The following is a 14828-nucleotide window of genomic DNA, read 5'->3' as shown; positions in this document are numbered from 1 at the left end:
GGTGACGGGACTGCGGCAAACAGCAGAACATGCCGTGGTGGGAATGTCTCTATGAAATGAGCTGGGTAGGGGCTGTTTTGGAACGTGGCTGCCTGGCTACCAGGGTTCCACGTTCTGTTGGGCTCCATTGTCAGGTAGTGAGGTCACTGCTCTTGTCAGGAATGAAATCACTGCTCTTGTGTGGGGAGAAGCTCAGGGTAGGGGACCAGGCACTGACCAGGGAGGTTTTCCGTCATGTTCATACCCCAGGTCAAGGCTGGGGGGGTGGATGTGGAGTGTGGGCAGCTCCCGCTACCCCAGGTTTATCCCGACACTGGAGCTCAATCTCATTTCCCCTGGGGGGAGGTGAAGTGGGGGTGGTGCCCTTTGCCCTGATGTTTAGCCCGAGGGGTGACTCCCCCGAGTACCACCCCATGGCCGGCGCCCTGCGGGACTCCCCCGATGCACCTTCTGGTCAACTTCCCTCCAGCGACCTCATGCACACAGCGTCAAGCCCAGCCCCACCCACCTGCGTGTGCCCGCTATGTGCGCACAGCCATCTTGTGACCACCTAGGCCAGTGGTCGGCAAACTCATTGGTCAACAGAGCCAAATATCAACAGTACAATGATTGAAATTTCTTTTGAGAGCCAAATTTTTTCAACTTAAACTATATAGGTAGGTACATTGTTATTAACTTAATTAGGGTACTCCTAAGCTGGCCTTTGCTAAAAACGTCCTCAACCTGACTGAGGTACGTTCGCTGAGGTCGACCCCTTCCAACTCTCCCATCCACACTCGTCTTGTATACTTGTTTTAGATAGACGAGTGTGGATGGGAGAGTTGGAAGGGGTCGCCCTCGGGAAAAACGTACTTCCCCCTGCACTGGATTATCCCACGGCCTGCTTGCGCCGTGTCTCCTGTCGCCCGACCTACCGACACCCCCCACTTCTTCTAACACCACTTCTTCAAAACAGACTCGCCCAGGCCGAAACCAACTTCTGCGCATGGGCCACGAAGTTTCATTCACACTGTACGTGTGCGCCCGCACGTGGTATTTTGTGGAAGAACCACACTCAAGGGGCCAAAGAGCCGCATGTGGCTCGCGAGCCGCGGTTTGCCGACCACTGACCTAGGCTTTTATTAGTAAGATACTAGTGATCCAGCACACGAAATCATGTGAGACCCAGACCTGCAGGAAATCGTGCAAGACCCAGGGCCCCAGACCCTGCTGTGCATCAGGACTCCCCCGAGTCCCGCCGCGCCCTGAGACCCAGAGTCAAGTCCCCACCCACCCGTGTGCCTCGCCGTGCATGCAGCCCCGGCCACGCACGCACGCCTTGCCCGCGCATGCAGCCTCCTGGTGACCGGACTTTGGTCGTTATGGCGTTAGGGCTACTGGGTTTTATATATATAAATATATATATACACACACACACACACACATACACATACATGAAAAATCCTTAAATTAGGACTCTTACCTCTTCCAGTAAAAGATTATTTGTTATGCCACAATATCAGCCATTTCTTGTTGTTTACCTTGAAGAATTCACATTCTGGTACAAAAACTCTTTTGTTGTAAAGCAATTTTGGGGTTAAATTTTACACTGTCTTTAAGTGATGACATTAACAAAGTGTTACCATGTATCCATCAGTACAGGAGAATAAAGGCTAAAGCATAGGGGTCCTGCCCGAGCCGGCGCGGTGGCTCCAGCAGCCCAGAGTGGACACAGGCAGGGGGGCCGGGGTGGCCTGGGGCGGAATTCAGGCGTGGGTCCTGGCCACCCGAGATGCCAGTCAGGCCTGAATCCCGCGGCAGCCCGGCACTCCGCGGGAGTCAGGCCTGACTCTTTGCTGCTTAACTGTATGATCCACGGGCAAATTATTTACCCTATCTATACCTCATATTACCTCATTTGTAAAATATGGATGGATATTACCTCTCCTATGGGATTATAGTAGGGATTAAATGAGATAAAGCATGTAGCACAGTACATAGTACATAGGCTCAATAAATATGATCTAAAATCAAAACATGCAAAGCAGCAAGAAAATGGATGAAAGTTCCAAAGATTTATACTAGTATATATCTCTTTGTTCAACAGCTATTATTTGGACCAGACCAATCAGGAAAATGATTAAAATTATTCTTTTTTAAAATATATTTTTATTGATTTCAGAGGGGAAGGAAGAGAATAGAGAGATAGAGACATCAATGATGAGAGAGAATCATTGATCCATTGACCGGCTGCCTCCTGCATACCCCCCACTGGGGATTGAGCCTGCAACCTGGGCATGTGTCCTGGCCAGGATCCAAACCGTGACCTACCAGTTCAGTGGTCGGCAAACCGTGGCTCGCGAGCCATATGCGGCTCTTTGGCCCCTTGAGTGTGGCTCTTCCACAAATACTGGCTCTTCCACAAAATACCAACTTCTGCGCATGGGCCACAAAGTTTCAATCACACTGTACGCACGCACCCGCACGTGGTATTTTGTAGAAGAGCCACACTCAAGGGGCCAAAGAGCCGCATGTGGCTCACGAGCCGTGGTTTGCCGACCACGGTGTTCATAGGTTGACATTCAACCACTGAGCCACCGCAGCCTTGTGATTCTTTTCTTTTTTAATCTTGAAAGTCCTCTTAAGGCAAGGCTAACTCTTTTTCAAACCTGGGAAATGCTCACCTCATCAAACTTAGCATGGTAATAGTAGTTGTCAGCCTGGAATACTGTTGCCTTCCCTAGGCCCCACTTCGGGGTATTCCTGGGATTTTACAGGAGGGGCCAGGATGCTAAGGATCTCGTAACACATGGAACAGGCTTGCATGATGAAGAAGTGTGTTCCAGGCTACCACATCAATAGCATACCATTAAGACACACTAGACTAGACTAGTACAGTACTATCTATAAGCTTTTCTTTCGAACACGTTTCGGGTGTCACAGATCCAGTAAGTATGTCAATGAATAAAGCAAGGCCAGGCCTCAGTGTCTGGGACACTGTAGAAACTAGGCAAGATGGAGACTATATGTCCTTTCTAAACCAGGGAGTGACTGCTTAGCTTCAACCAGATGCTAGATCTGATTTTTCAGAGGAAAGCTAGATATTCAAATTTTTATGTAAAATTTCAATTTTAAAGTGTGGCTCAACTTTTTTTTTAACTCTGACAAAGCAGATGGGTGGGCTGGATTCAGCTCACAGACCATTGGTTTGTAACCTGTAATGTAATTATTTTAGTAAGTTAGGTACAATTCTGGCACAGGTAAACAGTCAGGGCCATAACAGCACTGACCATATTTGCTGGGCTCAGAAAAGTTTGTGGAAAGAAAGCACTAGGTGTCGAGGTCATTTTCTAGAGTTTGGAGAATTGTAGCATCACAAGAGAGCTCTTGAAGAGCTTACTCTCTTTGGAAGGAGGAATTCTATTGGGAGAAATCCCCACAGCTGCTGTGTCTTGTGGTGCTGGCACTCCTGAATTGGGGGAGGGTGTAGCTGCACTACTGGAGGAAGCCTGAGTGATTCCACGCTAAGCATACTATTCTAAGCCCCCAGTCTTCATCCTGCCTTCAGAAATAAGGGCTTGACCCCACAGACTCTCCTGGGTTTTGTGGCTTTGGAACTGTGTGATTTATGCCTTCACTATTTCTTCTTTCTTGATCTAGGGTTACTGCCTACACAGCTCCACAGTCCACAGCTGTGGCCATCTGTGTTTTTAGTGGGGGTGTTTCAAGGGTGTCTCAGGAATTTGGTCACATCCTAGTCTAGCCAGTACAGTTCAGATAGTGCTTGAGTCCTCTGCCTGGTTTTAAGGTGTCAAATCATCAAATCATCACTTTAATATTGTATAAAAACTAGCATCCCAGTATAATGTTAAGAGACAAACTCCATGTGTACTTTGCATAGTTGTTGCATACATTGATAAACAGTTGATCCTTGAATGTGGGGGTTTAGGGGTGCTGACCCCATGCAGTTGAATATCTGTATAACATTTGATTCCCCCAAAACTTAATTGCAGTTGTCTTTCAGTATGCATGGGGGATTGGTTCCAGGACTACTCCCCCCACTCCTACCCCCTGCAGATAAACAAAATCTGCAGGTGCTCAAGTATCTTATATAAAATGGCATAGAACAATGCATACAGTCAGCCCTCTGGATCTGCAGATTCCCAACCAAAGATCAAAAATATTATTTATCTGAGGTAGGTTGAATTTTCAGATGCGAAAGCCAAGGATACATATGGCCAACTGTATATTCATTGAAAAAAAATCTGCATATAAGTAGACTTGCGTGGTTCAAACCCATGTTGGTCTAGGGTCAACTATATATGGACAAGAATAGATTGTATGTTTTGACCTGTATCATATCCAGTCTATGAGATAGTATATGACAGTGCTTCATTTTCGTTGTATTCTATGGGCTTAAATACAAAAGTACGTTACTGTAAAACTTGAGTGTTTGGTGTGTGTTTTTAAGATTTTTTTGAGAGGGGATGGGAGAGGGGGAGAGAAACATCAATGTGAAAGCAAAAATCGATCAGCTACCTCTTGCACACCCCCACCAAGGATCAAGCCCGCAACCCTGGCGTGTGCTTTGACCAGGAATGGAACAGGGGACCGCTCGGTGCATGGGACAACGCTCAACCAACTGAGCTACACTGGCCAGGGCTAATTTTAACTAGTGTGTGTGTGTGTGTGTGTGTGTGTGTGTGTGAGAGAGAGAGAGAGAGAGAGAGAGAGAGATCTGTCCTGAGATTTCTTTTTTTCTTTATTAATTAAGGTATTACATGTGTGTCCTTACCCTCCTATTGCCCCCCCACCCCACTCCCATTCATGCCCTCACCCCCGGTGTCTGTGTCCATTGGTTATGCTTATATGCATGCACACAAGTCCTTTGGTTATTTTTATTAATTTCTGAGAAGAAGGGAGGAAGATAAAGATAGAAACATCAATGGTGATGTCATACCCTTTACCCCTAAATGCTTCATTGCCTAATTCAAGTCAGTAAGTTAAGTAAATTTAACATTAATAGAATACTTTTTCTGATCTACCATCCACATTTCAATTTTTTCAATTGATCCATTCATTTAAAAAAATATTTTCCGCATTTAGTATAGGATTCAGTCTAGGATCGGGTATCCAATTTAGTTGTCATGGCTCTATTCCTTTAATCTCTGATATTTTTCTAGCCTTAAATCTTTTATGACACTGGCATTTTTAAGATGACATTCTCACCCTCTCCTACTCTCTACATTTTTTTAATATAACATTTCTCATTCGGGGCTTGTCTTTTTCCTCATGAGCCATTTCAGGTTACGCATCCATGACTGGAATTCTATAAAGTGATATGTTCTTTTTGGGGTATCACATCTGGAGGTGAACGCTATCTGTCCTTTATTGATGATGTCAATTTATTCACCTAGTCAAGATGTTGCTCAGTTTATCCACTGTATAGTTAAAATTTTCCCCCGTGCAACTAATAAAAAAGTCTTTGGGGAGATACATTAAGACCACTTATCTATCCTACTCCTAAATCATATTCCCCTCCCTAGATTTATTAACCATTGATGATTTTTGCTTGAAGCAGTTTGTATACTGTGATAGCTACAAAATGATTTTTCTAGCTCTAGCACTCTGCATGTTTACAGTAGAATCCAACTGCACAAGGGGGCAGTTGGATTCTACTGTAAGCAAAAGCTCTCCCTTCTCCACCTATGTAAGTGTGTATTTTTAACTATTATTGATATGGACTTATGGGTTCCTCTCTTCTACAAGCCTATAACCCATTAATATCCTTAATTATCGTGGTGCTTAACACTCCGGTGTGGGGTGAATTTCCCGCCAAAATATAAGATGGCTCTGTCTTTTGGTTTTGTTCCATCCACCAAAAGGGTGGATTACAAACAAATATTTGGTAATACGCAGTTACAATCGGCCCGAGTTTACACGTTTCCCGCACTCGACCGCAAATCTATATGAACCGAGTTAAAGACGGCTCCTGCGGAGTACGCGCAATTCACGCGAGCCGACTTAACTCGTTTCCCCCACTCCAAGTGTTAAACTGTCACAGGTTTGGCCAGTGGGAGCCTCTTTAGGCTGACTCACAGGTCCTGTGACCAGCTCCCATTATTTTTTGAGTACTTCCTTGCTCTCTGGCATAACAGCACATTTCAGGTGGAGCTTCAGTTTTATATGAGACCTTCAGGTACACAGGTGGCTTCAGTATAGTGTTTGGCTCTCCTGTGAGGATAAGCACAGCCTGCTGTGGTAGCATAGTGGACGGTCCTCTAGCCCAGTGTAGGAGGAGAGGCAAGGCAGTAGGACTAAGGAAGGGGGGTCATTGGAAGGTGCCAACATATAGGGTATTGGTATGACTTTGGGAAGCAGAGGGGAGGGAGGACAATAGAAAAGTGTCTCAGGCAGATAGATGGTTGTAGGCTAATGCCCTGAGAAAAGGCAGTACAGGACATCTATGCAAAGGATGGAGACAAGATCAGATTTGCATCTAAGAAAACAAATACTCTAGCTGTGACGTGGAGGAAGGCAAGACCTATGGGGAGACCAGCAGGAAGTTGATGAGAATAATATTCAGACATGCCCTGAATAATAGTAACTAATGCTTCATGACTTATGACTGTTTTCCATTTAAATTATACTACGGTTATTGCCATTTTACAGATGAAGCTTCAAAGTCGTAAGGATTGAATATCTTTTCTACAGACTAATAAACGCCAGAACCAGGGTGTAAACCATGACCCACTTGATCTCACACACTGTTTAGTTGGTTGTGCAAGAACAGGAAGTCAAGGATCACACCCTGGTTTCTAATTTTGTTAACTGAGTGGTAACATTCATGGAGAGAACAGAAAGCCTTTGGGGAAGGGCTGTGGTAAGGAGTTCCTTTTTGGACATAGTGACTGATATCTTTGTGTATATCCTTATGGTGCTGTTTTAGGCAGTTGGCTATATATCTGGAGTCTTGGAGAGAGTATGATGCTTAAGATATCAAGTTGGGAATCATCAGCCTTTAAAAGTTTTTGAAACCTTAGTAGTGGGTGTGATCACTGGGCAAAAACAGGTAGAATAAGAAGAGGCAGTTTAGGGCAAAAACAAGGGAAACATTAATGTGATAAGAGGTGGGAAGAAACTAGGCTACTATGATGTCACAGAGACTATGAAAAGGAGTGATTGGTAGTGTCAGATGCTTCAGAGGTCAAGTGGCATAGGGACCAGAAGATATATCATCTGGATTTAGAGGAAGAGAGATGATGGAGAGAGTGTTTCAGTGGAACAGCGAGATGAGCCACATTAGAATGAATTGCAGGGATCGGAATAGTACAAGGTGGCCAGAAGGCCCATGTATGTGCACACTGGAAGTGATCTATATTCTTCACCCACATTTTACGTTTTCCCTCATGTTCCTTAGACATCTTTCATGTAGATGGTTGGAAGTCATTAAGCAGTTCCTAATGGCTCTTTTTACCTATGGTTAGGTAGAGTCTTATACATAGGAGCTTTGTGAATACCTTGTAGATACAAAGAGTACCTAACTCTTGATAGTCTTGGTTTGGAAGGAAGAAGAGACATCTAGATGCCCAGTAAAAGTCAGCAGATTGCATGCAAAATGAAATTCTGTGCATATAATGAAAGTCAAATTAGAGATTCCATAAAAAATTCAATAAATTTATTTTTAATTACCTACTTAATTATAAACCAGCAAAAGTAATTCAGTATTTTATTTTTAATTATTTTTAACTCTTCAAACATTGATTTCAGAGAGAGGGGAAGGGGGAGGGGGAGGGAGAGAGAGAGAGAGAGGGGAAGGGGAAGGGGGAGGGGGAGGGAGGGGGAGGGAGAGAGAGACGCACACACATCGAGATGTAAGAGAAACATTGATCAGTTACCTCCTGCACACACCCTGACCGGGAATCAAACTGGTAACCTTTCTGTGCACAGGATAATGCTCAAGCAACTGAGCCCCACCAGCTGGGGCAAAACTTTTTATTTGTAAAATATTCTGTGTAGCCAAACCAGTTTGGCTCAGTAGATAGAGCGTCGGCCTGCGGACTGAAAGGTCTCAGGTTCGATTCCGGTCAAGGGCATGTACCTTGGTTTTGGGCACATCCCCAGTAGGAGGTGTACAGGAGGCAGCTGGTCGATGTTTCTGTCTCATCAATGTTTCTAACTCTCTATCCCTCTCCATTCCTCTCTGGAAAAAATCAATAAAAATATATTTTAAAAAATATTCTGTGTAGTAGTCTACATTGCTTTAAGGAATGGTATGATTTACAGTTCTGGGACCTATTTGCAAGAAATAGAAGATTGGGTGTGAGATAACTCTCCTTTATGTGTGTGATTTAGACATGTGTCTTACAATTATCACTTCCATGGAATCTTATGAAGATGCAGGTGATTATTTCTCATTCTTTTTTTTTAATATATTTTATTGATTTTTTACAGAGAAGAAGGGAGAGAGATAGAGAGTTAGAAACATCGATGAGAGAGAAACATTGATCAGCTGCCTCCTGCACATCTCCCACTAGGGATGTGCCCGCAACCCAGGTACATGCCCTTGACCAGAATCGAACCTGGGACCTTTCAGTCCACAGGCCGACGCTCTATCCACTGAGCCAAACCGGTCTTGGCTATTTCTCATTCTTAAAAATATTTGACTATCTAGTGACTGAGCACAGCAGAAATATTATGAGATTGTATGGTTTACACTGTATGGGTTTTGGGGTTGTTTTTTTTTTGCCTTTTGAAAATGGGGAATTGCCTGGTTGGTGTGCTCAGTGGTTGAGCATTGACCTGTGAACCAGGAGGTCATGGTTCCATTCCTGGTCAGAGCACGTCTGGGGTTGCAGGTTTGATCCCCAATAGGGAGTGTGTAGGAGGTAGCCAATCGATGTTTCTCTCTCATAGATGTATCTATCTCTCTATCCTTCTCCCTTCCTCTCTCTCTCTCTCTCTCTAAAATATCCATAATAACAAAATAGTAAAAAATGGGAAATAATAAACCCTGGCAAATGTGGTTCAGTTGGTTGGAGTGTCGTTCCATACAACAAAAAGTGACAGGTTCAATCCCCCATTGGGGACCGTGTGGGAGGCAATCAATTTACTAGTATGTTTCTCACATTGATGTTTCTTTCTCTCCCTCTCTCTCTCTCTCTCTCTCTCTCTCTCTCTCTCAATCACTCCTATATAATAAAAGGCTAATATGCAAGTCTACCAAACGGCAGAATAACCGGTCGCTATGATGCGCACTGACCACAAGGGGGCAGACGCTCAATGCAGGAGCATGAATGTCATGCACTGGGCCTCTAATTTTTAAATAAAAGGGAAATAAGGATTAAAAAGTAGGTTGGTTAATTGACCCTTGTGCTGCTAGTTGATTTATGATTTCATTATCACTGCACAAGTTGCTTTATTTACATGGGTGCTTAACTCAACTAGTGTCAGTATGATTGGGGGTCATTTCCCTCTACTTAAACTGTAATCCCACATCCTGCCATTTTAGCACCTGTCCCAGTGGCATCAGAGCTAGGTGAAAGCCTAGCTGGGAAGGTCTGACTATTGATGGGCCACCAGCATCATTTTTTAAAACAAAGAATTGCATATTTCCTTTTTTTGCCCAGTTATTTCATTTAGATATTGGGTTTCCTTCACTCAGACTTCAAATTCAAACCTTTTGGCTTCAAAGTACAGGGAGAATATAAGGCAAACAGGACAGGCATGCTTTGTGGTGATATTATCAAGTCCTTGTTTTCTTATTTTATTATTTCAGACATCAAAATAATTGTGCTGCTTTAGAGAAGTGATGTGATAGCCCTTGGGAAAACATGACTGATTATATATATAAGTAGGATTTCTCAAGGCTGGGAAAGTACGGTTGCCAGATAATACTACTATGTATTTTTAATGTAACAGCTTTTTTTTTTTTTAACAATTAACTGAAATTGAAGTTGGGGGGGGGGTTGGCTTTTCTCACTTGTGCTTAAACCAGTAATGGCTATATTACATCAGAAAAGTCTTTGGCTAGGTTGAATTTGTCCATTTCCAACCTTCCATTTTAATATATTAATGGTTTCTCTTTGAATAAAATGAAATATGTAATTAAATTTAACCATACCTTAATTTCTTTTAATAGAAAATGACTGCGGTGTTGGAAGACCATTGCTATTGGAAAGCCGGTTAGCATCCATTTCCTAAGAGAAACTTGACCACCATTTGCTCTGGCATGGCGCAAAGCAGTCCACAGCTTGATATGCAGGTTCTCCTTGACCTCCGACAACGTTTCCCTGAGATTCCAGAGGGTGTGGTGTCTCAATGCATGTTACAGGTAGATTACCCACCAATGATAGTGATATTAAGCTACATTTTACCTTATTAGAGCTGGCTTTGTGTTGTGGCAACTAGAACTCTGTTAAATTTTCTTGGTGTAGGGCGCAAGGGTGACACCGAGAGCAGGATTTCTCAACTTTGGCGCTATCAACATTTTAGATTGGATAATCTTTGTTGTGGTGGTAAAAAATTGTAGCAAATAAGATTCTCCTCATATTTCAATTTCTTGGGCTGCGTCATCAGTCCCCAAAAATGTAGAATTGAATTTTGAGTCTCAAATTTATAACTTGTTGAACTACATACTTTTGAGTCTATTTTTGAAAATTTGTAGAGTTCACTCTCTTTCTTACTGTTTTTCTACTTAATAAATGCCACTAAGGCCACTTTCTTTAATCACATTCCTTTTGTCTTGTCTTCTAGTAAAATAAAGGTCTTTCATCTCTGATAGACCCACTCAAGAGGCAATAGACTTTTATATCATCCTTCAGAGGATCTCAGTGTTTGGGGTTATACCATTTCCATATTTAGTTGACATTTGGAAGCAGCACTTCTGTCTTGCCCACTGGATTCCTTCACAAAATCAATTCAAACTCTACCTTACTACAGTATGAGTGGCTCAGGATATAACCTAAGCCTATATACAGTTGAGATTAATGACGATTAAAGAGAGACTCACAGAACAGTGGTGGTAACAGAGGTACTTCCTTTGTTTGCAAGCCCTTCTACTAGGTCTAGAACTTTGGGTCAATTATTTTAGTGTTACAGCTTGTCTTTGTTTTTTCTAACACACATTCCATCTGAATTTCTACTCTTTAGCCTCCCAATTCGGTCTCTGGAAGAGTATTGGTGACACCGGACAAAGTGGGGTCCTCTTCCCCATTGGGTGCTGCTGGGGGTGGAGCCCTTGCGATATCCCAAGAAAAGAAATTTTCTGAGACTTGCACAGGAGCATGAGTGTTGTTTGTTTGCATGGAATTACGTCTCTAGTCATAGAAGAAGTAAAGCTGGGGTTTCAGTAGAGCTAGAAGCAAAGCCAGTGTCCAGAGTTTCCTTTCCATGTTGAAGACAGCTTCAGTTCAGCATCAGGCTAGTTGCAGTCCATTAGTCCATTGTGTGCATGGCTATGTGGATGAATGCAAGGAAGCAAGATCCACAAGCCCAGAGTCACAGGAGTCCCAAATGAGCCAAGCCACACCCATTCCGGCCAAAGACCTCTGTTCCCAGGTGTGACTGACAGAAAATCACCTTCCCTAGTCATCCCAACTTTACTGGGCATGCGTCTGTCTTCCCTTTGTCTAGTCCCCTTCCTCCATTGTTTTGCAGGGAACATGCATAAATGTCTGGCCTTCCCTTTGATCCTTTCCTATCTATATCTATCTATCTATCTATCTATCTATCTATCTATCTATCTGTCTGTCTGTCTGTCTGTCTGTCTGTCTGTCTGTCTATCTATCTATCTATGTATCTATCTATCTAAAAGGCTAATATGCAAAGTGTCCTCTTGGGAGTTTGACCAGGGGTTTGATCACTTGCTGTGATGTGCACTGACGACCAGGGGGCGACGCAAAGTGAAGGAAGGCCCCGGCCAGCAGCTGGGGAAAGAAGGCCCTGGCCGGCAGCCAGAAGGCCCCGATCGGCTCTGATTGCCGACCAGGCCTAGGGACCCTACCCGTGTATGAATTTCATGCACTGGGTCTCTAGTTATTAATAATTAGCTTATTATGATATCAAAAGTATTTCCCACTGCAGTGAAACCAAGTGGGGCTCTGGTTTAAAACATTAGCAATCTCCTAGGGCCCCACCTAGCTCTGACCTTTTTATTTTATTTTACTTAAGTTCTTTATCACCTGTAATTTTTCATGCCTTAGTTGTTTTCATGTTACTTACTAAACTGAAAGAATGAAACTATAAATTCAACTCAATGAACATTTGGTGATAACTTACATTGTCATTAGTCTTTTACTCTTTTGTTCCTTTGGAATTAATAGTTAATTGATAGGGAACTTACCTCCTACCAGTCAGAAAATATATGATACTCAGTAGTTTGCATTTAAAACATAAACCTTACATCCTATCTCAGGGCTCTCATCCCTCAATCACTTTTTGAAAGTATGATGCTTTTTTTTGCATCGGTCCTTTCCAGAGAGTTCATATATGTCTTCATAAAATTTATGACCTCTTTAACTAAACAGTTTTGATTTTTTTATTCTTCATGCATACTGGTTGAAACGTTTTTTACCCATTTTTTTTCTTTTTAAGATATTTACCAGGTTAAATATGACATTTGAATCTATTCTGGTGGTATTCTTTTTAAAATACTTAAATATCTTTTTTAAAATTTTTTCAGGAAAATTTACTCAACTTGTCACTGTAGACATATTTGAAATAAGCTGACAAAACCAACTTTGTATCATTTTGAATTTGGATCCTTTTTGCAACAATACTAATTAGGCTACCTATTTTCAGTGTAGAAAATATGAAATTTCCAGATCATTAATACAAATGTCAAATAGTGAAGTGTCCATAACTGCTTTAGGTTTCAAATAAAACTCTCTAAGTTTGTCTTCTCCTCTTAATCTATCGGTTTATAAAAATACTTTAAGGAGATAGTCTTATTTTCACTTTTCATATTTTTTTTCTTCAGCTATGTCAGTGACATATGAATCCTTTGGCTCCAAATTTGCTTAATATCTAGCTTTCCTTCCTTGATCAGCATGATTTCCAAGAAAGATAAGAAAAACCCCAGACTTTGAATTCTAATTATTTTCTTTTTAAATTTTAACATTATGTGTGTTTTCTGTGGATCATAAAGTATTTTAAAAAAATATTTGAATTTGATTTCAGAGAGGATTTATATGCCCTGGCCGGTTTTGCTCACTGGTTAAAGCGTCAGCCTGCAGACCGAAGGGTCTCAGGTTCAATTTCTGGTCAAGGGCATGCACCTCGTAACTCAGTTGCAGGCTCAATCCCCGCCCACCAGGTCAGTGCTCATGGTGGAGGCAACCAATCTATGTGTCTCTCTCACATTGATGTTTCTCTCTCTCCTACTACTCTCTCTGAAAATCAATGGAAAAATATTATCTGGTAAGAATTTAAAAAATAAAAAGCTTTATATAAGGAAAAGGATAAAATTTACTTGTGGGATGTTCAGAACATCAATTCTTTAAATTTCTGATACTTCATTTTGCAAAGGTTTGCTTGACCAAATCTTCTTTTACTCCCTAAAGCTTTAGTGTAGTAATGTACTTTTGGCCTAACATCCTCTCCCTTGAAATTTTTGCGTTTTAAGGGAAAGAGCTCTGGAAGTCAGGAAACCAAGAATCTAGACCTGGCTCTCCTGTTAACTAGTTAAGTGCTTGTTGTCAAGCCATATAATTTTTCCAGGCATCTCTTTTCTTATCTGTAAATGAGTTGCTCTTGTGTAGATGAAACCTAAGAGTTCTTCCAGCTCTAAAATTGCAGCATTGCCTGGCAGGTGTGGCTAAGTGGTTGAGCATTGACCTATGAATCAGGAGATCAGGGATTGATTCCCCAGTAGGGGGAGTGCAGGAGGTAGCCGATCAATGATTCTCTCTCATCAGTGATGTTTCTATCTCTCCCTCTTCCTTCCTCTCTGAAATAAATTAAAAATAATAAAATAAATAAGTAAAATTGCAGCGTTGTATGTTCTATCTTAGGTTTAACCTCAGTTGGTTCTCGGCAGAAGTATAATGTTTCATTTTTGTATAAAATGTACTTTTCCTTAAAATAAATATATGGTAATAAGTATGTAATGTGCATATTTGTATGCATATTTATGAACTACAGAGAAGGTAGTGATAATTAAGAAACGTTAATAGATTATTTCTTTAAATTTTTTTTAATGTTTTTATTGATTTTAGAGAGAGTGGGAGAGATAGAAACATCCATTGATGCATCAACACTGATCAACTGCCTTGTGCACGCCCCCTGCTGGGGATTGAGCCCACAACCCGGGCATGTGCCCTGACCAGGAATCAAACTGGGGACCTCTTGGTGCATAGGTAGATGCTCTACCACTGAGCAACACTGGCCAGGCTTTTTTTATTTATTAAAAAAAAATTTTAATTGATTTTAGAGCCCAATCAGCATGGCTCAGTGGTTGAACATCAATCTATGACCCAGGAGGTCATGGTTCCATTCCCGGTCAGGGCACATGCTCGGGTTGTGGGCTTCGATCCCCAGTAAGGGGACTGCAGAAGGCAGCTAATCAATGATTCTCTCTCATCATTGATGTTTTTATCTCTCTCTCCCTCCCTCATGTCTGAAATCATAAAAATTTTAATTGATTTTAGAGAGGGAGGGAGGGGTGTGGGGGGCAGAGAGAGAGAGAAAAAAAAAAATGTGAAAGAGATACATCTATTGGTTGGCTTCCTGTACACACCCTGATCGAAACCAAGCCCTTCCAGTGCACAGAATGATGCTCCACCACCGGCCAGGGTGGAGGAAAATAGATTATTATCAAAGGCAACGACTAATAGGGTTTAGGCTAATAA

At 42.1% G+C, this 14828-nt stretch overlaps 1 protein-coding gene across 7 annotated transcripts in view; it reads left to right on the top strand.

The window, feature by feature from the left end:
- Positions 1–14828, top strand: part of TAB3 (TGF-beta activated kinase 1 and MAP3K7 binding protein 3) — a 72443-nt gene that overhangs the window by 24538 nt on the left and 33077 nt on the right. For all 7 annotated transcript variants that reach the window (XR_002828457.1, XM_023751341.1, XM_014453076.2 and 4 more), the window contains exon 4: positions 10121–10312. Coding sequence is in view for 6 of the 7 variants with exons in the window: in XM_023751341.1 (XP_023607109.1) it covers positions 10211–10312 (102 nt within the window). In the remaining variant the exon portion in view is untranslated. The remainder of the gene's footprint in view (positions 1–10120; positions 10313–14828) is intronic.

The sequence above is a fragment of the Myotis lucifugus genome, unplaced genomic scaffold (assembly GCF_000147115.1).
Source record: "Myotis lucifugus unplaced genomic scaffold, Myoluc2.0 scaffold_20, whole genome shotgun sequence".
Taxonomy (NCBI): domain Eukaryota; kingdom Metazoa; phylum Chordata; class Mammalia; order Chiroptera; family Vespertilionidae; genus Myotis; species Myotis lucifugus.
Note: the sequence above shows the minus strand (reverse complement) of the source record. Positions and strands in the feature narration are given on the sequence as shown.